This window comes from Triplophysa rosa, linkage group LG4 (genome assembly GCF_024868665.1).
Source record: "Triplophysa rosa linkage group LG4, Trosa_1v2, whole genome shotgun sequence".
In the NCBI taxonomy this organism is placed as follows: domain Eukaryota; kingdom Metazoa; phylum Chordata; class Actinopteri; order Cypriniformes; family Nemacheilidae; genus Triplophysa; species Triplophysa rosa.
The window spans coordinates 6,028,825-6,052,823 of NC_079893.1; the positions used below are offsets into that span (position 1 = coordinate 6,028,825).

Consider the following 23,999-nt stretch of genomic DNA (forward strand, 5'->3'; position numbering starts at 1 on the left):
TCCCTCTAACCGAGATGTCTTCCGGGTTTTACAGCCCGTACATCATAGTGCCCAAAAAAGGTGGGGGCTGCGCCCCATTCTGGATCTGCGCCTCCTGAACAAGCACCTACACGCTGCCGTTCAAGATGCTGAACGCATCTAAGCGCATCTTGGACTCAGTTCGTTACCAAGATTGGTTCTTGGCAATCGACCTGAAGGGACGCTTACTTTCATGTCTCCATCCTCCCTCGGCACCGACCATTCCTGCGGTTCCATTCCTGAGGGAAGAGTGTATCAGTACAAGGTCCTGCCATTCGGTCTGGCCCTGTCTCCTCTGGTTTTTACCAAACTCTTAGAGGCTGCCTTAGCTCCCCTCAGGGAGCAAGACGTGCGGATACTCAACTATCTCGACAGATCACGACAGATACCTCCCTGCAGGGGTGGGGTGCCATGTGCAAGAGGCACGCAGTATCGGGGCAGTGGACGGGTCCCTGGCTGTGGTGGCACATCAACTGCCTAGAGTTGCTGGCTGTCCTTTTGGCACTAATGAGGCTCCAGCCCCTCGTGCAGGACAAACACGTGCTGGTCCGGTCCTGCCGTGGCGTATATCAATCACCAAGGAGGCATACGCTCTCTGCAGATGTCACGACTCGCCCGACACTTCCTCCTCTGGTGTCAGCAGGTGATCAAGTCCCTGCGAGCCACTTTCATCCCTGGTGACCTGAACCAGACAGCCGATGCCCTCTCTCGTCAGGGGCGAATGGCGACTCCATCCCCGCGCAGTCCGGCTCATTTGGGATCAGTTCGGCCAGGCGCAGGTGGACCTGTTTGCCTCCCCGGACCCCACCCATTGCTCGCTTTGGTACTCCCTGACTGAGGGACCCCTCGGCACGGATGCCTTAGCACACAGCTGGCTGCGGGACAAGCGGAAGTACGCCTTCCCCCCCAGTGAGCCTCCTTGCACAGGTCCTGTGCAAGGTTAGGGAAGAGGGACATCAAGTGTCTTACACGCTCTCCAGAAATGGCACGCTATTTCAGCCTCCCTACTTCCCCCCTTAGGGTGAAGTACAGGCATTCCATCCATCACTAAGCATTGGCAATTATGGTAACAGACTTGGCGGAGCGGTCTGTTGTAATCAAGTTCAGTACTGGTAGAGTCACCCCTGCTCAGGTGGACCCCTATACTCGGACTGTTGCCCCATACGTAGTGACTCCCCTGCAGGGTCATCCCGTATGTTGAATTCCTCACTCTTGGTTCCCCTGTCGGTGAACCTGTGACCTCCCCTCCGGTGGCTACTCCACCTGGGTTATGTCCCCCCTATTCAGGCTGGCTCAATTTCTCGCATGTTGTTCTCCCCACTGGTGAGACCTTGTTGGTGTCTCCACATGTAACCTCCCCTTGTGGTAGGATGTGGCCTCCGTAACACACTTTTCAACGAGGAGAGCAGTGTTTCCCCAGTGTTCCTTACAGCGCCGGGCGGCGTCTCGCTAATAGAGACGAACCCCACCGTCCGTGATGGCCGTTGGTACAAGCCTCTCAGGGTATGCTACTAAGTACTGATCCCACTGGAAGATTACGTCTCGCAGTAGCGCTCACTTGTGACTCGCTAGTCCAGTCAGTGTCGCTCCGCTGGAGGTCGTGATACGGCTCAGTGCCTTGGCGTGTAAAGACAGGTCCCCAGTCTGTTTCTCAACATAACGTTGTCTTCATGCCACAATGCTTCGCCGACCCGCTGCAGCGACCGGGAGATGCCTCTCAGGTTCCTCAGCCCAAAAGATGAGTGAATGGCTGCTGCCCTTCCCCTTTTATACCAGTATCCACGGGGCAGGGATTGGTGTGCGTGTGCCATTCGCCAAGCCCATTGGCATTTTAAAATTCCTCTCGGAGATGATAGGTTCTCAAGATCAAACCCCAGTCTGTCTCTCAACACAACGTCTCGTTCCCTCCATCAGGGAACTGAGGTCACAGTCATAACCGAGATGTTTTAAAGTGTATAGTTGGGTACATATGGGTACAATGTAAGGATGCCAATGCAAACTAGATATTTCCATTTTCTAAATGTGAGTAAAGCTTGAACACACAAAACAAATCGCAAAGTTAGGAAACTGGTATGTGTTGATAATGTGTTGTTAATGTTTTTAGCATGTTGCTATGCGGTTGCTAGGGTATTTGGGCGGTTATGGTGGATAATGGGGTTCTTATGGTGGATAATGGCTTACTTGCCAATGTCAAAAGATAGTTTTCACCTATGATTTTGTGCTGTCTATATTTGGACCTGGACCCTCTTTCAAAATAAAATGATTGGATATTTTTATTGACCTTAACGTCTGTCAAGTGAAAACACAAATTGATTAAAAAAAGCAATGTTTTCAGCGTTAAAGGGATAGTTCACCCAAAAATGAAATTTCTGTCATTATTTACTCACCCTCTTATCATTTCAAACCTGTATGTATGACTTTCTTTTGAAGGACACAAAAGAAGAAATTTGGTAACCGAACAACGTCGGTACCCATTAACTTGCACTGGTTTTGTGTCCAAACAATAGGGGTCAATTTGTGACACCATTGTTCGATTACCAACATTCGATCAAAATATATTTTTTTTTGTTCTGCAGAAGAAAGAAAATGAGTAAATGATGATAGGATTTTCATTTTTGGGTGAACTGTCCATTTAAGCTTGAGGTATCATTCATTGACCCCATTGACTTGTATGAAGGAACATTGAGACTTATTTAAATGTTGTGATATAACAGGACTGGAATTAAATAACTTTCTCCAGGCCATGAACGCAATGTTTTTCTCATCTTTTATCAAGGCAGTGATATCTAAAACATGGTGGAAAATAAACCTGGCCAGGCATTTTTTCCTCTCTGGTTTATGAAGAGTGAACGGAAAGTCATAAAGTCCAGTGCCAGGTCTTACCTGGGCTTCCAAACCCCAAGATGAACTTGAAGCTGAAACACAAGTCAGGGGCGATATAGCAGTGATTTAAAGCCTTGCAGTGGCTAGTGTTCGGAGAGCTCAGAGGAAACTCCTCTCATCTGCCAGGAAAACTGATGGGATGAGAGCGGTCAGTGGATGAACGATAGTTTCTACTTCTATCAGACAGTCCTAACAATAAGTAAAAAATGTCTTCTCTGCACAGGGAGAAAAATAGCACTAGGGATGGAAACATTGTGTTTAATATATGGAGTAGCTCCTGAAAGGCAGAGAATGGAGAATTTGTGTTTAAAAATAAAAAGGAATTTGTTATATTTATTATATTCATGTTTTAATATTTTGCAATGTATAGCTTTAAGTAAGAGATCTGTAGGACACTGGCAAATAGTTTCTTTCCTAAAATGCACAGAGCATCTACAGAATAGAAGTTATCATTCATTGAATTTATCCAACGGCATCTGGATTTGTTTTTCCGTTTACTGAAGACGTCTGGCCCCTCGTCTGATCTTCTATTATATATCATGTGTGTAATGCTCTCCTGAGTGGCAGATCCGTGTCTGTCTGTCTGTAATGCATGTGTGTGAAATGAGATATGGGAGAAAACAGAAGAGAGGTGAAACTGGAGTTAAAATATGTTCCACAGTCTTTCATTCTTTTAGCCCTTGAAGTGATTTGATGCATTGCCAAAACTTTGACCAGCCTCACCTCTCTGTTTTGTGCGTGTACCCCAATCCCCCTAACATTAACAAATTAGCCAGTATAAATTGAAATGTGTATTGTTAGTTCTTTTAGAGAGCAATATTAACAAATTTTATTTTCATTCGTAAATACTTTATCTCGGCAAAGAAACGAAAACATTTTAGTCCTGTGTCAGCCACCATAGTGCTTCGAAAGGGAGGGGTGTAGTGAGCTGTTGGTTGCAATGCACAATCTCACCACTAGATGCCGCTAAATTTCCTACACTTGACTTTTAAGTTATAACATTTGCAAAAGGTGACGCAATCATTTAGACAATAATTGTAGATCTACTTATATATGACCCTGGATCACAAAACCAGTCTTAAGTAGCACGGGAACATTTTTAGTAAAAGACAAAAATACATTGTGTGGGTCAAAATTATTGATTTTTCTTTTATGCCAAAAATCATTAGGATATTAAGTAAAGATCATGTTCCATGAATTTATTTTGTAAATTTCCTACCTTACATATATAAAAACTTTATTTTTGTGAGTGGATGGTCTGCCACAGAGCCCCTGATTAACAACTTCAAAGGCAATTTTCTCAATATTTTGATTTTTTTGCACTCTTCAGATTCCAGAGTTTTAAACGGTTGTATCTCTGCCAGATATTGTCCTATTCTAACAACTCACATATCTATAGACAGTTTATTTATTCAGCTTTCAGATTGTGTAAAAATCTCAATTTTGAAAAATTGACCCATGAGACTGGTTTTGTTGTCCAGCGTCACATATATGTTATATGTTCATTCCCCAAATTTCTGGAACATTAATACCCATGTACTATTGTGTTCCTCACCGTGGTTGTTCCTTTACCCTGTACAGTAGTGCTCCCTTCAAAACTCTATTAATTTACTGTCCATTGACCATTTAAACAGGCATGTCCATGCAAGACTAGTTATACGCTCTCCTTTGAATTGGATTTAAATGGATTAATTTATGTCTTGTTTCCCACATCTCACAGTCTCATTTGTGCTAGTCATAATTACATTTCACACTGAAATGCAAATTCAGGTCACTGTGCCAGTAAGGTCATACATCTTCACTATTGACTTTTGACTACTATGTCTCGCCCGAAGTTTATTTTGTTAAAGTTTTTGCTTCTCTTTAGCAGAAATACGTTTTTCAAGTGTTCATGATGTTAAATGTTTGATTAAGCATAATGTTTATTTTTTGTTCCCTAACGCACCCTTGTTCAAACAAAGCCTCTTCCTTTTTCAACTACACTGTAAAAAATCCAACTTGCAAAATGTTCTCCTTACAAAGATAAATAAGTAACTTGAACATAGCATTTTTAGTTAAAGGAGTCAAATGATTGTTTTGCATATACTGAACAAAATTAGCCTAAACATGTTTCTAACAAAGATTATTTTGTTGACTGGACTTAGATTCTCAAGTTTTTGGCCAAAATGCATCAGAAAGTTTGCCCAACTTACAAAACAGTGTATTCTGAACAAGCAATATTGCAAGAGTTTGAAAGTTCCCAAGATGCATTGCAGCATGTTCAATTCTGTGTTTCTTATTTGTTTTTCTTTTAAAGATTAGTGTTTTAGTTCTTGCTGGCTTAATTTATGCTTTAATATCGTTGTTACTGTTAGTTATCTGTTGAGTTTAGAGTTCTTTTAATGAATGATGGTTTTTGATTGTTACCATGGTTGAGATTTGTGTGTTCAATGTTGAGGTGTAAGTGCATGACAAAACAGCAAAGTTGGTATATAAACACTTAACACAAACTTATTTTTAAGTTTATTTTTAAATAACCAATCAATATTCTCTATTTATGTTCAGCCAACAAAAAATATTTTGTTCTGTTATTTGTAAGGTAAACATGTATATTTTTGTTTTGACAACTTCTTTTATTAACAAAATATTTTGAGTTGTGCGGACTTCAGACCACATTTGTTGAGAAAACTCATAAATTTGCTTGTGATCGGTTGCCTTATTATTTAAAGTTTTGTCAACTTGTTTTTTTTTACAGTGTACTACACTGCTGTCTCAGTATCAAAAGGTCAAAACTTTCTAAAGTAACTATCAAAATACATAAGAAGCATATAATTATTTTTAGCCCAAATGATTGTCTGCAATATAAATATATAACTTTTATTTTACGTTCATATGGAATTAACAAAATTCTTTCACAAAATATAATAATCTAATGAATCCACCCTTGGTACTCAGCCTCAATCTTTTAGCAAGATGATTTATTACCATCAGAACAAAATGAACTTTTCTTTTCTTTTGCTATCAGTCTCTCTGGTTAACTTCATTACATAAAATATAAAACCTTGGTGCTTATGGCCAACTTTCTTGAGGCATGGTCCTATTAAAATGTTTAGCCACAGATTCTGTTTGGACTGAAGAAGACTGAAGAACTTTCAAGGGGATGTGCAGTGTGATGGGAACTCAAATGTGGTTGAAGAAGGCATGTGTGGGATATTTTTATGGCATTTCTCTCAAAGGATTTCTTGTTGCTCCCAGGAGAGGGGTGCACAGAAGTCTTTCCACAGACACATCCAGATGTGCGAGCGTGTTTTCCCAATGATGCTGAACAGATGGCATTCAAACGCTTGAGTACCTGACGTACCCTGACCTATAAAAGACAACGCTGATTCTTCTCCTGCTCAAACATTGCGCTTTGTTTTCTTGACTCTAGAATGTGATGTGTGTTGTAGGCTATATACATTTCAATACTAATATTTCCACAACTAACCAACTTTTCAGTTGAACAAAAGAATAAAACGGGAGCATTAAACGACCTTGACGCATTGTAACATAAAAAGTTCATGGATTTCCAATAAACATTTAAATATTAATGCAAAATGAAATTTGGCACTCGTTTTGAAGGATGGTCCCTGAAACAGAACACACAAGCTTGTCATTGAGTCATTAAATCATTGAGATGGACACTGGCGCAATAGAGAGGGAGGGCTGTATATGTCGACCTCCAGTAAAGTCTTTGCCCATAAATTGAATCACATGCGGTTGGCAAAACGGAACATCATTCTCCCCCTTAGAGGCGGGGCCAAGCGAACCGAGAAACTCTCCGTTCATCCGTGTTTTCACACGGGCGAAGAGAGGCGTTCAGATCAGTGGTGTCAGTTTGCTCTCTGAACACTACAAGAGGGTGGACACAAGGGTATGAGAGAGAGTGGTCGGGAAATATAGGGCCTGATACAACACACTGGGAAAGTCAATCTTAACGACCACCATGGCCGTTCCTGCGACTCTTCCGGTGCACTCTGGGACTTCTGCGGTGTCTAGTAAACTCTTCAGGACTGATCCGTTTTTCACGAGTCCCGCGGACTCTCCGAGACTGATCAACTCTCTGAACGCGACGCTTCCGAGCGGCGCGGCGAGCAACGAGTGCAAGATCGTGGAGGTTCACGGGGTGAAAGTCGCTTCTTTTAATGTGGAAGGACAAGAGCTGATTTGTCTCCCTCAAGTCTTCGACCTTTTCTTAAAGCACCTCGTTGGCGGATTGCACACCGTGTACACGAAGCTGAAGCGCTTGGATATAAATCCGCTGGTGTGCACCGTGGAGCAGGTGCGCGTGTTGCGCGGACTCGGCGCGATTCAACCCGGAGTGAACCGATGCAAACTCATTTCCAGAAAGGATTTTGAAGCGCTGTACAATGACTGTACCAACGCAAGGTTAGTTTAAGAATGTGTACATTTCTAAGGTTTTATATTTTAAATAAGTGACATGGCAGCTTCACACTTGTTAACAGTAGGCATTAACTTTGCAGTCGCATTTAGATGCTAAAATACGTTCAAATACGCATTTGGGAACTTTTTTTAATATTATAGAGAAAAAGTCGTTTTCGTGCTTTTTATAGAAGGATTACGTATTGAAATGTTAAAAAACAGAGGCAGATTGTGTTTTTGAAAGAGGAACAAAGTGTCCCGTCGCAGCGCTTTAGACAAACTCAATCCTGAATCGTTGCGAGATTCGATAAAGCAACAAGTAGAGCGTATGCCTTGTTTTTATAATCCGTGTGATTTTTTAAATAATAAGAATCCAGAGGTTTTTTTTTAAAGTAAACGCTATCTAAATTCTATCTAAAATGTTATCCAGTCCACTGTCACTTTGTTAAAAGTGCGTCCTTGTCCTCTAATTGGACGGAATAGGTCCGTCATAAAGCATTAGTCCCGTCAATACACATTGTGCGTCAGCGTGTACATTTTTCGTGGCCGAAGTGTAATTGTCATTCTTTGAATCCGAGTGCATGCCTGTCCTGTTCAATCTCTTTTGATCCTTGCGCGAATCAATTTTCCAGATACTCCGTATTAAGTGAGAGCGCATGGGCATTGGCCATCCGTGATCTTCCACAAATGCTGGGGCTCATTTGGCCTCTCCATTGTGTACTTATGCACTAGAGAAGTGCTCTTTTCCAGGTGGATTAGTGGATGGGATGAGGTGCGCAAATACATCATATTGCGATGAGGTGCAATACATCATATTGCGATGAGGTGCACAAATACATCATATTGCTTTTCCTACTTTAAGGGAGCTTAAAGGAGCGTCTGTATTGAAGCTCGGCGTTCCTACTGAAGGTGCACGCATGAGTCAGTTGGACGGACGTCTTTAATCGTGTTTTTAATCTATACGCCACGTCTTAAAGGTGCAGTTTGTAACAATTTTGCTGTAAAATATCCAAAAACCACCAAGCTAGTGTTATATATATTGTTCAGCTGAGTACTTACAATATCTCAAATGTTTCCAACTAACGTTACTTAAATTGTGAGAAAATCGACATTCTAAACAGTGACACTGGCTGTGTTTGAAATATTAACAGAGGGTGATATAACTAATTGATTATTTTAAAACTACAATACTAATTTCTCGATGGAAATGCAATCAAAAGTTGAAAGAAAAAAGAAAAATTAGAACTTTATTTACACAAAAACTGTGCTCTAGTCGCTTTCTTGGCCGCCTTTTTTTTTTACTCGACCTTGCTCGACCAATCACATCCAAACCACCAACGTTTAGCTAATGTTGATTAATTATTTTGTTAACGTTCTTCTAACGTTTTTGGCATCTTTAAGAGAATGTTTAGAGAACATTCTGGAAATGTCTTCTGTTGGCTGGGTAAGTATAGTTTAATATGCAGATAGTCAACAATAAATGAAAATTCGAAGCGCTTTTAGATGAAGCAAGATTCATATTTAGAGTAATATTCTCACTGCGTAGCGTGTTTTTTATTTTAAGATCTGCACTTTTATAAACTCCTGTCCTAAATGATACAGCTGTGTTTAAACTTTAGTTAACAACAAAGTTATTTGTTCATTAAATAACATCAGCAATAACTCAACAAGGGCCATCATTCTAGAAAAAGAGAACCAATATGTCACCATAACAAAGAGAAATAGAATATATGCAGAATATATACATTCCTTTCTGAGTAATAGGGTTAATTTTGTTTTATCTTTATTCCTCTTAGTGATTTACTACAACGACTGTATGTGTTTTAGTGTGTTTTGTACAGTGTGTGAAAACATTGGGATCGTGTATCCTTTACAGACTCGAGTTACTCTCACGCTTTATCCATAGCAGACAATAGGTTAAAATATGGCGCTTTGAACCTGATGTCTTAATCCTTCTCTTTGTTGCGGTCCGTTTGTGAACAGACCATAACCGAATAGGGGGAAGATATATTGTCCCATTAGGTCATGTGTTTTGAAGAAAGCCTGTCATCATGTTTCAAAGGGGGTTTTGGATACATTCAAAGATTTGCAGAAAGTCTTTTTTATGAGGTGTGAAAGTCAAAACTGTTGCCGCTGGTTAGATCAGGCCTCCTAATTTGAAATAGACTGTGGAATTCAAAATAGTTATTGCTTTAGCCTCCAACCACAGTCAATGTTTAGCCATGTTCTAATAAACTTGAGGATTTGTAGTCCAAATAACTGAGAAGAATAAGATTAGATGGTTCCAGGAAAAGCGTTATTATTTTTGATTATTGTATTAAGAATTTAGTGTTGGTCAGATTTCACCTTTTTGTTTTCTGAATTGGATTATGTTTCCAAGCAGATGGTTTACACTGGTGTGCATGAGTGAACTGCTTAATCACCTGTACCACATCGCAGAAAAGACACGCGCGCACACACAATTGTATTCCTCTGAATAAACAGTGATGTCTCACCATATGTGATCTCAAGTTAAGAACACACATTGTCACCGGCTGAAAGGGTGGTTTGTTTTATTGCCCAACAAGTCATGACCGGTATGTTTTATTGCTTAAATTGCACTTAATAAACATTACCATTTATTGAGGTGAATTTGCAAACCAAAAATGTTCAAGGTTTAATTCAAGGAGCTCTTTGAGTCATTCTTAGAAATGCCTTGAGTCATGATTGAGTAGGTAGAAAGTACCTGCGTGATACAAATATGAGTCTGCTCGGTTATTGTTTCTGTTTTTAAACAAAATGGCATCTGGGATCATCTCCTGAACTTCTGTATTGAGCTCAGAGTGAGATGGACTATGAGAGCATTCATTCAGTTCTGTATTGAGTTGTTTCTCAGGCCATGGACGTTTAGTACATTCAGTACAGATGAGCTGCAGTTGTACTCCGTGAGGTTAATGTGTAGCATGCAGTGGACGTTTTGATAACACTTAATTACATTTGTTCAAATCAGAGGCGGGTGTTTCGCGGTACGACTTCTGCGTCACATTCAGCGCAGTGTGCATCTCTGTAAGGCATCAGGCTGTATACAATAAATTAAAACATTCTTATCAGAGTCCAAATTGTACAGACCAGGTGAAATTCAACATACTGTAACTTTTGGTACACATCCGCAAGAATAAAAAGTCCTAAAAACAGAATAGAGAATAGAGTTTCTAAAAACAAGCTAAAGAAGTAAAGTACATTAGCTAGCAAGTAAAAAGTATGTCTTGGGTTACCAGTAGAAGAACCGTTACTTGGCTAAACTTAAACGTGACAAAGTTACACGACCCATTCAACAAATTGTTATTTAATAAAATTAACATAGAATAAAATTAAACAAATTGTTTATTTAATTCAGTTGTTATACAATCAAATATTAATATAAATTAATATAAAATGAATAAAACATAAACAGTTACATTTACATTTATTCATTTGGCAGACGCTTTTATCCAAAGCGACTTACAAGTAGGAGAGCATATAAACATTTTGTCAACACGCTAAACAGTACCGTTAGTTTACAAGGCCATGCTACTAGGAGGATTAAAGCTGGAGTAAGCAAAGGAGAGAATGAACAACAAGATTTTTTTTAGACACAAGACAGACAGGGAGGGAATGTAGACCTGGAGCAGTGAGTTAAGGTAAAGTGGCGAATTTGCCGTTATCGTTCTGAAGGCCAGTGTCAGCGATTTAAACTTGATGCGGGAGTTATATTATTACACCGTGTCTACACCATCGTGCCGTGACAAAAAATGATAGAACCCATTAGAACATATTATAATTTAAAATTTTGGATGCGCCAGTCGCATCCGGTGTAGACACGCTGTTAACCACTAGCCAGACTGACAAACAATCACAGACCGGAAGTTAACTTCAGGTCAGGCATGTGTCCCCGATGAAACCGTCTATATTGTGTATTTTTTTTAGCATTTAAAGTTCATTGACCACTCAGCATCCAGAATCACAGTTTTCGACAGATCGACAGAATTGACAGATTTAGCATTTCAGTGCTCAATGTATATTCATTGTTTTACGTAAAATATTTATTAGTCCTTTATGATCGCAAATACGGTAATACGTTGAGCAAATTTAGCCTCTGCTTCAGGAATGTTTAAACTGTAAATAGCCCAATAATAAAAACAAATACATAATAATTCAGTTTTTAGTAATACAAAAATAATACAGTTGGAATTGCTAAATGTAGTTAACCATTAAAGTTTCAGCAATATGTTCTCTGGAAAATGTTTTTGTCTAACCAAACATTGTTGAAATACTCTGAAATACACGACTTGTTTGTGTAGAGCTTTTTAGCATTTGTTTAGCGATTATTTCACAAAGAGACGTCCTCTGTGTTATGCTAAGCGATTAGCTGATTGTGAGGTGCTAAGTGACAGGTTAGCATGTTAAGTGGTTGCGTAACTGAATGAAACAGGAGCGATCCGGCATCTTTTTTTCATGACCCGGAGCTCGCGCGGTTCAGAGGCGCATAAATGAATGATCTAGTCTAGACGAAACAAGAGTCAGCTTGTTTTCAGACTCAAAGATCTCACTTCTCGTAGCTAGCATCATGACCTGTTTATGACTTCTGTTGAGTGTGTCGTGCGTCAGTGTGTGCAGTGCGGTTGTGCAGACGGGTAACACGCGGATGGGTAGATGCACTGTGATAATGTTTCTTCGAATGAAATAAACGACTTCTGTTCGCCTTTCTTATCTGACTGAGAAAGATAAGCTGCTGTAAAATAGTCAGTTTCCCTCAAGACGGTCAGGCTGACACACACACACACAAACACACACTTTCCTCCCCAACCCCTTTTCCTGTAGAGGTGTGGATGTTATGGATGGATGTTAGATGCATGATAAGCCTTCTCTTCCTTCTTACCTCTTCATTAAAGGCTTGAAGAAAACAAACTCGCAGAAGGTTAGAGAATGACGGTGTGTTTCAAATACAGTTTTTGTTCTCTGGCGTTCTTTTAACCGGTTTTTATGCAGACAGTTTAGACTCTGAAATAAGTCACATTCGAAGTCGTTGTAATATTACGCACACATGTGACATCATTTGCATTTTATATTAATATCCCAAGTGTATATCTACAGTTTTATATACTGTAGTAAGAGACTAATGTACATTACTTGGCAAAAGAGTTGTTTAGCATGCATCACCATCACTATTGCATTTATGCATTTTTGCAGACGTTTACATTTATAAATTATGGCAGATGCCAGACAAGGTATGCATTTTTTATCACTTCTTGCATTTACTGTAAAAGTTAACCCTGTAAAATTGCTAACGCAATGCTCTTCCCATTGAGCTACAGAAACACATCTGCAGAATTAGTCCCCTAAACAATGGCATAATTCACCGATAAATAAACTTATGTCATCATTTATTCACCATTATGTCATTCAAAACCTGTATATGACTTTCTTTTGTAAAACAAAAAAGAAGATATTTAAATAAAAGGTTTTAGTGGTTTGTGTCCATATAGTGGAAGTCAATGGGGTCCAGTGTTGTTTGGTTACCCGCATTCTTCAAAATATCTTTTTTGTGTGTTCCGCAGAGTTAAAATAAAGTCATATTTGACACCATAATCTTTATAAAATCACTGTAATACACGGCCTGTGGTAGTTGTTAATATTTGTACTGCCGTATTGTAACCCGTTCTTCCAGTTTCACCCATTCCCATTCTGCAGCGTTGTTGAGATTCTGCTCGCGTCTCTCTGTCCGATCGCAAGGTGTCATCCCTGACTGTGCTGACTTGGCACTTTCTGACACACACGTCCATAAACACACACAGAGGATTGTTTATTGGCCTGGTGAATATGTCCTCTGTCTTAAAAAGGACAGAGAGGAAGGAAGGTGGAGAAAATTGAATAAATGTTTTAATATGCAGCAGGCAAAGAGTAAAAGAAAGACGGGATGAGATAAATATAAAGAAAGCATGCATGAGGTTAAGATGGAAAATAAGAATTTAGTTCACTGGTGACTGTGATTATTGTGAAGGCAAGCATTACTGTTATTATTTCTTGTATTCCGAGTTGCGGGGACAAAACACAGAATATCGTAGCGAGCACTCAGAACAGCACACATTAAATAGTCTTTAAGCAAAGAATAAAGTAGCTGTACTGTATCTCTCATCATATTTTCATTAAATCCATACGAAACAACACCAACCCCCAACCCCCCCCCCTCCCCGCACACACAAACCTACAATAATGTTCTGGGCTGATGGATTAAATGTAAGTGTGTTCTAATGACACAAACTCTGTTCACTTGGTCATTTTGTTGCTTTGAAACCTTTCTATATTTACACAAGCAATAATAAAGAACATGCTGGAAGCCACCACTTGTTTCGTTGTGGCCGTCTTCCTCTTTCACTCTATGAATAGAAATCAGCATTTATATTTTGTCTTCTGTGATTCTTTATAGAAAGAGAATGAATGCTGTCTTTGTATGGTCAAGGATCAGAGCCGCAGATAAACTGTGCCTCTCTCTCTCTCTCTCTCTCTCTCTCTCTCCCTCTCTGTTACTGTCATTATCTTACTAGAGACATGAGACATCCATTTGCAGTCTTACATTATTGTATTTTGCACAAAGTGTATACTTTATTAGGGACTAGAAACTCTTTTAATCTTTGTTGGAAACTTCAAATGATCATTTTTGTGCTGGTACTTTTCAAATGCTTTTTATTTGTTTATTTACTGACCTTACGCTGTTCCAAACTCATGAATCTCTATACATTTCTAAATAAATAAGATATTTGTACACTATTTACTTTCATTTTATGGACAACAACAGCTAAAAACATTCTCTTAAATTTCCTCTGATTCAGCGTTTTACAGATTTTTGGTGATCTATTCATTTTACAGTTGAAATAATATACATTTTTAGCTATTTTAATTTTGTAAATAACATAACTGCTGAACTTCAGGGCATAATCATTGTATTCTATTCATATTATACTGTATTCACCAACGCTTTTGTAGTTCTGTACAAATATGAAGTGTCAGGGGATGTAAATGATATTGGTCCGGGCATTGATTAAATCCACTCTCAAACAGTCTCGCACATAATTCATTCTCTTCTCACTTCTTTCTTTGTTATTTTTCGTTGCAAGCCTTTTTTTCTTTTAGGTTCTTTTCTCTGTCATCTCTCTGCTCATCTTCTTACTCGATTGAAAATAAGAGACCGTAATTAGCCCTTCTGCGGTCGACACAAAACCGGCCAGGGAAAGATGGAGCTATTGTATTTCTGAGAAGAAAGTCAATAGATGTCATTGTGCATGTCTGTGTATATAAGAGTGTGTGAACGTGTGCTTGTGTGTGAGTGTCTGTTTATGTGTGCGCTGCTTGTCTGTCCTTATTATCATACGTGATAGCAGGCTACATAAATTCAATACCTAGTTCGAATGAAAAGAAAGAAAGACGACCCTATCCAATCAATAAAGGGAGGATTCCCTCCAGAACTGAGATCTATGACATCATGGTAGAAAAGAAATACATTTGAAACACAAAGAAGCAGATGCTCTCAGGTTTGTTGAAGGATTTGAAAGACAGCCATTTGGACGCTGGTCTGTTTAAGGTTAATGCAATGAAGTGGATTATTTCAACCCAACATTGGGTCAAAAATGGACAAGCCCAACCAACAGTGCTGGGTTGTTTCAACTCAAATTGCTGGGCTGTTTTAACCCACTATTGGATCAAATATAACCATAATCTTGGATAATTTAACCCAACAGTTGGGGGTTGTCCATATTTGACCCAACGATGGGTTGAAATAACCCAACATGTTTTTTAGAGTGAAGGAGTGTTTTTTTTTTATGGAAAAAATACTGTACTTTTTAAATGCTTGAGTACTGTGTTGTCAAAGTTGACAATCATTTTTTAAGACATTTTATTGGGTGGATATTCGCAAAACTCAGTGACAAACATAAAGGGTGATTAATAATAATGATTAAATATCACAAAATATGGAGATACTAGGTTTCAGAAGAACAGCAGTGATATGTTTATTAATCATATTTTTAATATAAACATTTTTATTTTTTGCATTAACACAATACAGAAAAACTTCCTATTTTTTACGTGAAAAAAATATTGTTGTTATATTTATCACAGCAAAATTATATATCATATTATCATCAATTTGTGATGATTGGAAAAAATACATTACAGGAACAAGTGCTGTTACATTAATGCAAATTGAATTTAGGCTCAACAACCATCTTGCTAATAAACCAACAATTCCTTAAAGGTGTTTCTTTGTATGTATTTTTTTTTATTCCAAAATCCAAATGGGACCTGTTCTTTTAAAATTCACCTTTACCAGTTGTTGACAGAGGACCTACTAAGACCTGTGGTTAACGCCTATGACAGCTGTCTGGTATCTTTCACTGCAATAAATAGCACACGACACTTTGTGGGTCTGTGTGTGCTGTGGACAAAATGGATAGTTGTCGAACGGCTTGTGTCTGTGTGTGTGTGTTTGCCTGAGCTTCTGTAATATGTCTTTGATCTCGTGGGGAATCCTCCCCTGTCCTCCATCTGCCACCAATCATCACCGATGACACCGTATTGATTGAGAAGACGTTTCCATAGTAACCGGCTCCTGGTGTGATCTGATATATGTTTTATGCAGAATGGGGGGATAGTCTTCGATACAATGTAATTATATTTTTACTTGGACTCTTGGGCAAACACAGCATTTGAACGAACTGTTGTTGTGTATTTACAGCGATACAACAACAAGACCTTATACAACGTTTTTTAAGGTTACAAAATGTACGCACATTTCATAAAGCAAGTAGTTACATGTACAAGTACGTACAATGATAGGATCAGATGTTGTACTTTGATACCATGGTACCTGAGTTCCAAAGCCAGTGTGTTTCCAGTCTCCAAGCTTGGCATTTCACTTATTTTTATGAGAATTTTTTAACTCGCCGCCTGTGTGTGCGCAGTGAACTTCGCATGACTGCATCGCTTCATCAGCTTGCCCTGTCGTTCAGTAAGAGAGAAGGATTCCTTTTCTCTCTGATGATACAGAACAAAAGAGCTGTTGTCAGTAGATCTGGATTAGGTTTGTTGCGTTTCTGTGTGTGCGAAGAAGACCGAGCACAAGACAGAAGCGGTATCGAGAGATCAATGAGCGCGTCTCAGAACGCCGTATTACTCTGTAAGCTTTGTAAACAGCGTTCTTCCTTTTGTCTGCGCTTTTAAGAAAGAGGAAACCATTCGCACCCCCGTACATCAACATACCGTCCCACACACACAGCTCGCATTCCTGTTGGGCTGACACAGCGGGTTAGTGGATGTATAAACATTACACACAGGGATGAAAAGAGAGATATGAGTGGATGGGTCGCTGTGGAAATGCTCTTTTCTCTCGGTTTGGATTTATCATCACATTTATCATCACATGCTTGCGGCTTTTTTTAGGTGTCAGGCTAATTAAGCATACAAGCGTGCACAATCCGATTTTGGAACCGGAAAATCAGATTTTCCTTGCGTTTTGGAAACGTAACAGTGTAGTGTATGTAAAAGGGCCCAAATGGAGATGTCGGGTGAAATGTTAAGTTAGTGTCCTTAAAATGATAATTCGCTTATAATTTTATCACCCTCAGGCCATCTGAGATGTACTGTAGGTCAGTGGTTCTCAAACTGAGGGCCAAGATGGATCCAGGGGGGCCACAGTTTTTGTGGCATTTTATGAAATATAGTTATTTTTAATAGATTTTTGCAATCAAACATTAGAAAAATGTTGAAGAACACCAACCAAAAGAACTGATGTTCCAGCATTGAATACTTGTATATGTTTTGGTTTAAATACAATTTTAAGTTTAAGATCATAAGTTTTTTTTCGGGGGGCCACAAAGTAATGCGCCCTAACACATTAAAATGGTTTCTAATGCATTATATTGTCTCTTGTCGTGTCACATCGTGCCGCGTCCGGTGTAGACACGGTGTATGGGTGCCTTACAACAAAAACGTTTGAGAACCACTGCTGTAGGTGACATTATGAACAGTAATGTAGATTTTAGCTGTGATCCTTGGTGATTCATAAAATGCAAGTCCTCAGTTAGCAGTACTTTTGAGATAAAAAAGGAGAGATATTATACACTGTTTACAAACATTGAAACGCTGCGCATGACGGCATTAAAATGGTGGAGTGATAACAAAAATGTTTACATCAACAAAAATATTCCAAAGTTGTTTAACAGGAAGTATGAAACTTTCTCAAAAGATCACATTAGCGTTTTGAACTTGAGAAACGACCTTAAAAACACCTTTGATCAGGCTGGATTTTGTTTGAAATGATGTCACACTCGGTCATTCTTTCATTCCACTTGTAGAAAGTAGATCAGGGCCTTTTGCTACTGACAGCCTTAGTCGCCCTTCACTTTCATTGCGTGAAAAAAAGAGCCGATGAAAGTGGGGTGACAGAAGAAAGACAGACATACGGGTTTGGAACAACATGAGAGCGAGCGAACGATGACAGTTTTCATTGTGGTGTCAACTACCCCGCAGCAATCACTTTTTGGGGTTAAAAATGAATAGAAATCACAATCTCACAGGAATTTGTGTGTATTTTACATAGAAATTCGTACGATCTTATTTCGTACGTTTTGGTACGATTTGCTTTCGCACCAGTGACGCGGGGTTTCAGTATTGCTTTTCTCTAATCGTACGTTTTTGTTAGACAGGCACCGCACCGTTACAAATTTTCTCCACCAATACCGATACCCGATTATTCATGGTGATATCTGCCGATACAGATTCTAACTTTCTGAATGTTATTCATTCATATAATGACTATAAATATTGATCATCTAACTGGTGATGTTCCTTACATTTTTCTATATGCAGGAGCAAAAATTAATTGCATTTTTCTGTCCTCTTTGGATTGACAGGATATGTCGGCCCTGTTTTTAAACTATCGTCCGATAGCTGAAAAAAAATATTTTATCGGCCGATACCGATTATTACCCGATATAATGGTGCATCTCTAGTTTCTGTAGATTTACAGTACATCATACAGGAATTCGTACATACAATACGTACGAATACCCGGGAGACCAGGTTGGTTATCGTGCAATCATGCAGTACTTAAAACTGTTCCCATAATGCACCTGAATCTTGACAGTAAGCTTGTAATAATGATTTATTAAGTTGTCAGGTAGGATTTTGCAGGAAATGTAGGTTATTTGATTTAAATTCACAAAAAAGATTCGTAGTTACCTACAATTTTAATGTTTCATGGCGATAGAGAGACAAAAGTTACGTATCACCTCTTTAACGTCAACTGTCTAGTTTTACAATTTCTGACCATTGGCGCAACGCAAGAGTGGTGCTGAAATAAATTGCTACGCAAGTCAATTCCTCTTAAAGAAACGCCACTATTGCTCATCACAAACGGGGTCGTGACTGTTATGAAGTTTGGAGTGAACACATAATGCTCTCGTTGTAAAAGTTCACAACCATCGGCGTATAAATCGACGGAGGAACGTTAAACTCTGATGTTCCTCTGTCGATCACAGGCCTCTGTTTAAATCTCTCTCACTTTTTCTCCCACATTCTTTCGGGGCAAAAGCCTCTCAGTGTCTTTTAACCTTTGACTGTTCAGAAATCTTGTCTCTACCCCTGAGATGAACCTTTGGAGTTATAAACAAAAGCTTGACAGGCAAGAGCAGCTACCGGCTGTCCGATCTCTTTCTCCTCTTGTTACCCCCCATTACACTGAATAGCTGGGCAGTCTTTATTCCGTTTCGCCAATTTGGAGGTTGGTCTTTGTTTATTTGATCAGTGGGTGCTTTGTTGGACCTGCATGGATGTTAGAGCATGTTTGGTGATTGACCATCAAAATGTTTGAACCCACTTCATAGTTTCTGCTGTTTTTAAAATTGATGGGTACTGTTTTGTAAGCATTTCAGTTTGTTTCATTCTTTCATAGCAGCTAAAATGTTTTGGGAAGACATTTAAACAGGGACTTTACAACATGCTTGGCTGCAATGTTAACTTGTTTTCCAACCACTAACATAAGTTTTGAGACTGCGTGTTTGGCAAAAATAATTGCGGAACGTGAATTATTTGGGAAATGGATTTAAAATTCTGACAGAAATAACACACTGTCACTTTAAGGACTACCACAGTACTAACACATGTTTGCACCCCTCACAGCTCTCGCCCTGGCCGCCCACCGAAGCGTTCCTACGCGGCCTGCTTGCAAGAAAGCCCCAGAATCCTCCACCCCAGAGCAAACAGCCTGCTGTCTCCAGCCTTGCTGTCACCCGCAGGTAAAACCAACCAGACACACCGATCTCATTTTTCACCGTGAAATAAATTCAGATGAGCTTCCATTTACTCCCTCACAACCCCCTTCAACACATATGAAGAGCATGTTTAAATCACTCCCTCCACTGGTGTCCTTGTGCACATATTTCATTCTCACTCCATCCCTCTGTTTGGTCATCTTTCATACGCACCTTCTTTTATGGGTGACAGTGATTAATGACACGCACCAGCGGGATCACTCATCCATCTGTTCATCCTTCTCTGTTTCCTCTTTCCTCTCGCTGCTTAAAAGCTTCACACCCCCGTCTTCTCTTCTCAACTGTACTCTATCACATTTGAAGGGGTTGACGCTGAAATCTGCCACGAGATACATTGTGTCTTATTTACGTTTACTGGGAGGGACGTGTCCACTTTTGAGAATGTATCTCAGGAAATGGTTACATTGTGGCATAAAATTGTACTTTTTATTGTTTTACTTAAAATGGTTACTAATGAATTTTTCTACTGAGATTGAAATGTAAATATATTGAATTATATTTGAACCATGTGATCAAAACTTTTGATGATGTCCATAAATATGATCTCCGAAGGATCAAATCATTGTTTTCAAAGGGTAAAATATCAGGGTTGACCAGAAACCCCAAGTAAATTCAGATTTTTCTTATTAATTTAAGTAATTTGCATGTACCCATAGGTGTAATTAGCTGTCATTCTGAAAAAGAAAAAATATGTAATTTGCATTACACATCATACAAGTAAAGATCAAGTTTAAACCTTGTTTGGTGTTCATGTTTTTCTGTCACTCAGCCAGTGTTGTTCGGTTTTTAAATCAATGCAGCCATAAATATTTATGTAAAAAATACTTAATAGATGTTTATTTTATCTGATGACAAGCAACATAGATAGCATGCTATGCTTTATTTTTCATTTAACTTAAAGAACATTTATGAAAAAAATATGTGTATAATGCAGTTTGCCACAATAAATAACCTATACACAGAATTGACATAAATACACATAACTTATAATATGATAAAAAACGACATCGGGATAAGATATTGCATTAGTGTAATGGTAGAGATGAGTCTATGTGAGTGGTTGGCTCTTTATAAATCACCCCTGCACGCTATATCCGTATGCGTTTTCCACATAATTTATCACAACGTGTGTGAACATGTTTGTGCACATTAACAGCATTCCATAAAGAAATTTCCCTCACACACTCAAACTTGTGCATGGGGTCACCATGGAGGATGCGCTGGACTGTGCAGCGATACTCTGCCATGTTTGAGCAGTTACCGTGGAGATGTCACTTAGAGTCCTGGCATCGCCAAGTGCCAGATGTCAGGACTCATTAGGAATGAGAGCCGAGCAGTTTGCTTTGATTTGCCGAGTGCTCAGTCATTGTTTGATGCTATGACAGTCGGGTTCAAAAAAGGGTGTTGGCACCATTTGAGTAATTCAGTGATTATGTTCGAACCGCAGGACGCAACGGGCCAGCAGACCCAATAGAGACTTAAAAGAGCTTTGCATTTTGCTTAATAAATTAAGAGATTTATTTAATATCTCACTTGTTTCTCTCATTTAGAAATGAAAACAAATGGCGAATTAAAAGTTCCCGTCACTCAATTGGTAGGGCCTTGCGCTAGCAATGCAAGGGTAATGAGTTTGATCCCCTGGGAACACATTTACTCAAAAAAATGTGTAGTTTGAATGCACTGTAAATCACTTCAAATAAAAACATCTGCCAAATACATAAATGTAAATGCTTCTCAGATTTTTCTCTTGGCGAAAGTGACCTTATCTCACATTTCTCTCGGAGAGTTTAGGAGAAATTCGAAGAATGTCTCAAACTGTGCTTTGGTTTGTCAAGATCAAAGTCCGCAATCAAAACGTCAACAAATGTCTCGTTTGTTTCAAAAGGATTTGAGGAGAAACACGTGGGACAAAGTTAAAAAGAAAATGATACACAATTGAGAACTCCATGAAGTCTGTGAAAGAGTGATACAATTGTCCTCTGGGATTTGAGCAGATCCCTCAGTGTTATGTGACCAAGGACATTGATATTGTTTCTCTCAGTATGAAAGCTTAGTGAAGTGTAATTTGATTGACTTCGACATTCATTTTAAACTATTTTTCCAACACACGCTTTATAATCTGCAGCTGCTGTGAATCCATGGTAACATAACTGGCTTTGTTGGCATGTTTTAGAATTTTTGGGATTGTTTATCACATGACAGGCAGCGGGGGGTGGAGCCAAGTGAATGATGCATGAGAGCAGAGGAGGATTCAATATTTGACTTTCAATAAAAATGTTGACGCTCATATCTTGAATATACCACAGCTGTTGACCAATCATCATATTTTGAAAAGGACTATGAAAGACGTGTTATATTCCACATCTTCGAAAACCATTTGATAGGAAATTGTAAGATAAAAATTTTGCTTGTGTGTTTGATAGAAAAAGGAGAGATTATGGGTTTTGGTCAAAGATGCACCGGTGTATCGTCCCCCAAAACGTATTGGATGACATCATTTATTTAAAACACAATACTAATTTGACTAAAACGTATTTGTTTTGTTTGTTTGTTAATTATTAGTCAACTATAATAATAAATATTTAATACTTTTTAATAATAAAAACATATTTATTTATTCAATAATAATTATTAAACATAATATTAAAATGCATGAAGATATTGACTTGTATTATGTCTAGTGCATAATCCATTTTTTTCTATTGGTAAAATAATTGACTACTTATCAAATCTGTACATGTTTTTCCAACCTTATCTCACGGGAATTCGTAACTATTTTACGAGGTGGCTCATTCGTATGAATTCGTACGTTGTGAATCGTACAGATACGTGCAATTACTAGAAAAAAACAATTCTGAAACTCCACCCCTAACCCCGCCTCCAACGCTAACATCACTGCCGTAAAATCAAATCGTACTAAAATGTACGAATTAGCCAAAATTAGCCTCATCGTAAAATAGTTACGTTTTTGCCATGAGATTGTGTCGGTTTTTTAGACAGGCATCGAAAAAATATAATTTAGCTCTCTCAGAAACAGCTAAATTTTTTCTAAATCTAAGATAAAGACAAAAATAAATCACTAATTGTTTTCTAAATAACAAGAGGGGTTAACATAGCTAAGAGTGTCAACAGATTGGTTTCAGTCAACAGTTGTTTCTTTTTAATCGACAAAAAATCCTCTCCCTTCATATGTGTCATGGTGAGTTGAAGGTTAGAAGAACCAAAACCGTTTTGTTTTTTCAGCCCAAGCAGGTAACGTGATCAATGAATGACTGTCACTATATTTTCTTAGTGTGTATGAGTGTGAGCTTTGTTTCTGGTGTGCCGTCAAAGAATTTCCCCCTCAGGACAATATCACCTCACACGAACAAGTGCTTTCTCACTTATGTAACTCAAGTCTCTGTGGATTATTTTAACCATGAGCCCACAGCGATGCTCGTGCAACAGCTGTTTGCTACAGACATCATCAGACCCCCTCAGCATTCACATAAAGATGCTGAATCCCGTTTGTATGTTTGTGTTAATGGTCCATTATATTTTCTCGTTCGCTGCAGTGTAGCCTCACCTGCATTATTCTGTTTTGGCAGAAAAGCATTGCAGGGGTACTGTGTGTGGATGAGATGGTGACCTTGTCAAATACAATCAGACAGAAAGTGCATGCTATAGATCTTACGTTTTGAAGTCTTTGAATGCAATTGGGTACTCCACTGGGACATCTATGTGAAACTGACAGGAACTGACTAAATGAAATATTAAGAAAATGGGACCAGTTGGTTGAATATCATAGCTTGGCTTTTATGAAATTTGGTTTGATGTTTCAACATATTCAGTGGTATTTATGTCCGAATACATGCTGTATATTTTTCTTTTTCTTTTCAACTTAGTTTTTCTTACTCCGTTTAAAAATGTTATCATAATAAAGTTGCACAGCTTTCAAAACAACCCAAAATGTTTCGCCCTCCCTCTATCAGCCCACATGGAACAGTCAGAAACAAAACCGTATTGATGTAAAAAACTGTAATATCGAAACGATTTACTAATTAAATGAGTAAACATAAATAATACATGAAAATAAAAGGGGAATTTCTAAAAAAAAACATGTTTCCTGCTGTTCAATAAAACGTCCTTGAAGAATTGCATCTTTCCACTGGGGTCACTGTATATATTACATCTACATATTCATCTAAATGTAGAGCATTTCATGCATGTAACAGGCTAAAAGAAATCTCTAGAGTTGCAGGAGTGTGTATTGAACAATCAGAACAAAAATGACGGAAACACAATTTTAACACCAATCACTGGTCAAGAGTATTGATTAATTACTGCATGTCACAAATCAATTACTTTATTTAT

General features: G+C 38.7%; 1 protein-coding gene across 3 annotated transcripts in view; it reads left to right on the forward strand.

Annotated features, from left to right (window-relative positions):
• Nucleotides 1-6,659: 6,659 nt before the first annotated feature.
• Nucleotides 6,660-23,999, forward strand: part of dachb (dachshund b) — a 29,876-nt gene continuing 12,536 nt past the window's right edge. Inside the window, exons 1-2 of one of the 3 annotated variants that reach the window (XM_057332804.1) lie at nt 6,660-7,308; nt 19,495-19,610. In XM_057332804.1, the coding sequence (XP_057188787.1) occupies nt 6,866-7,308; nt 19,495-19,610 (559 nt within the window). In that variant the 5' untranslated portion in view covers nt 6,660-6,865. The remainder of the gene's footprint in view (nt 7,309-19,494; nt 19,611-23,999) is intronic. The other 2 variants (XM_057332803.1, XM_057332805.1) reach the window with 2 other exon arrangements.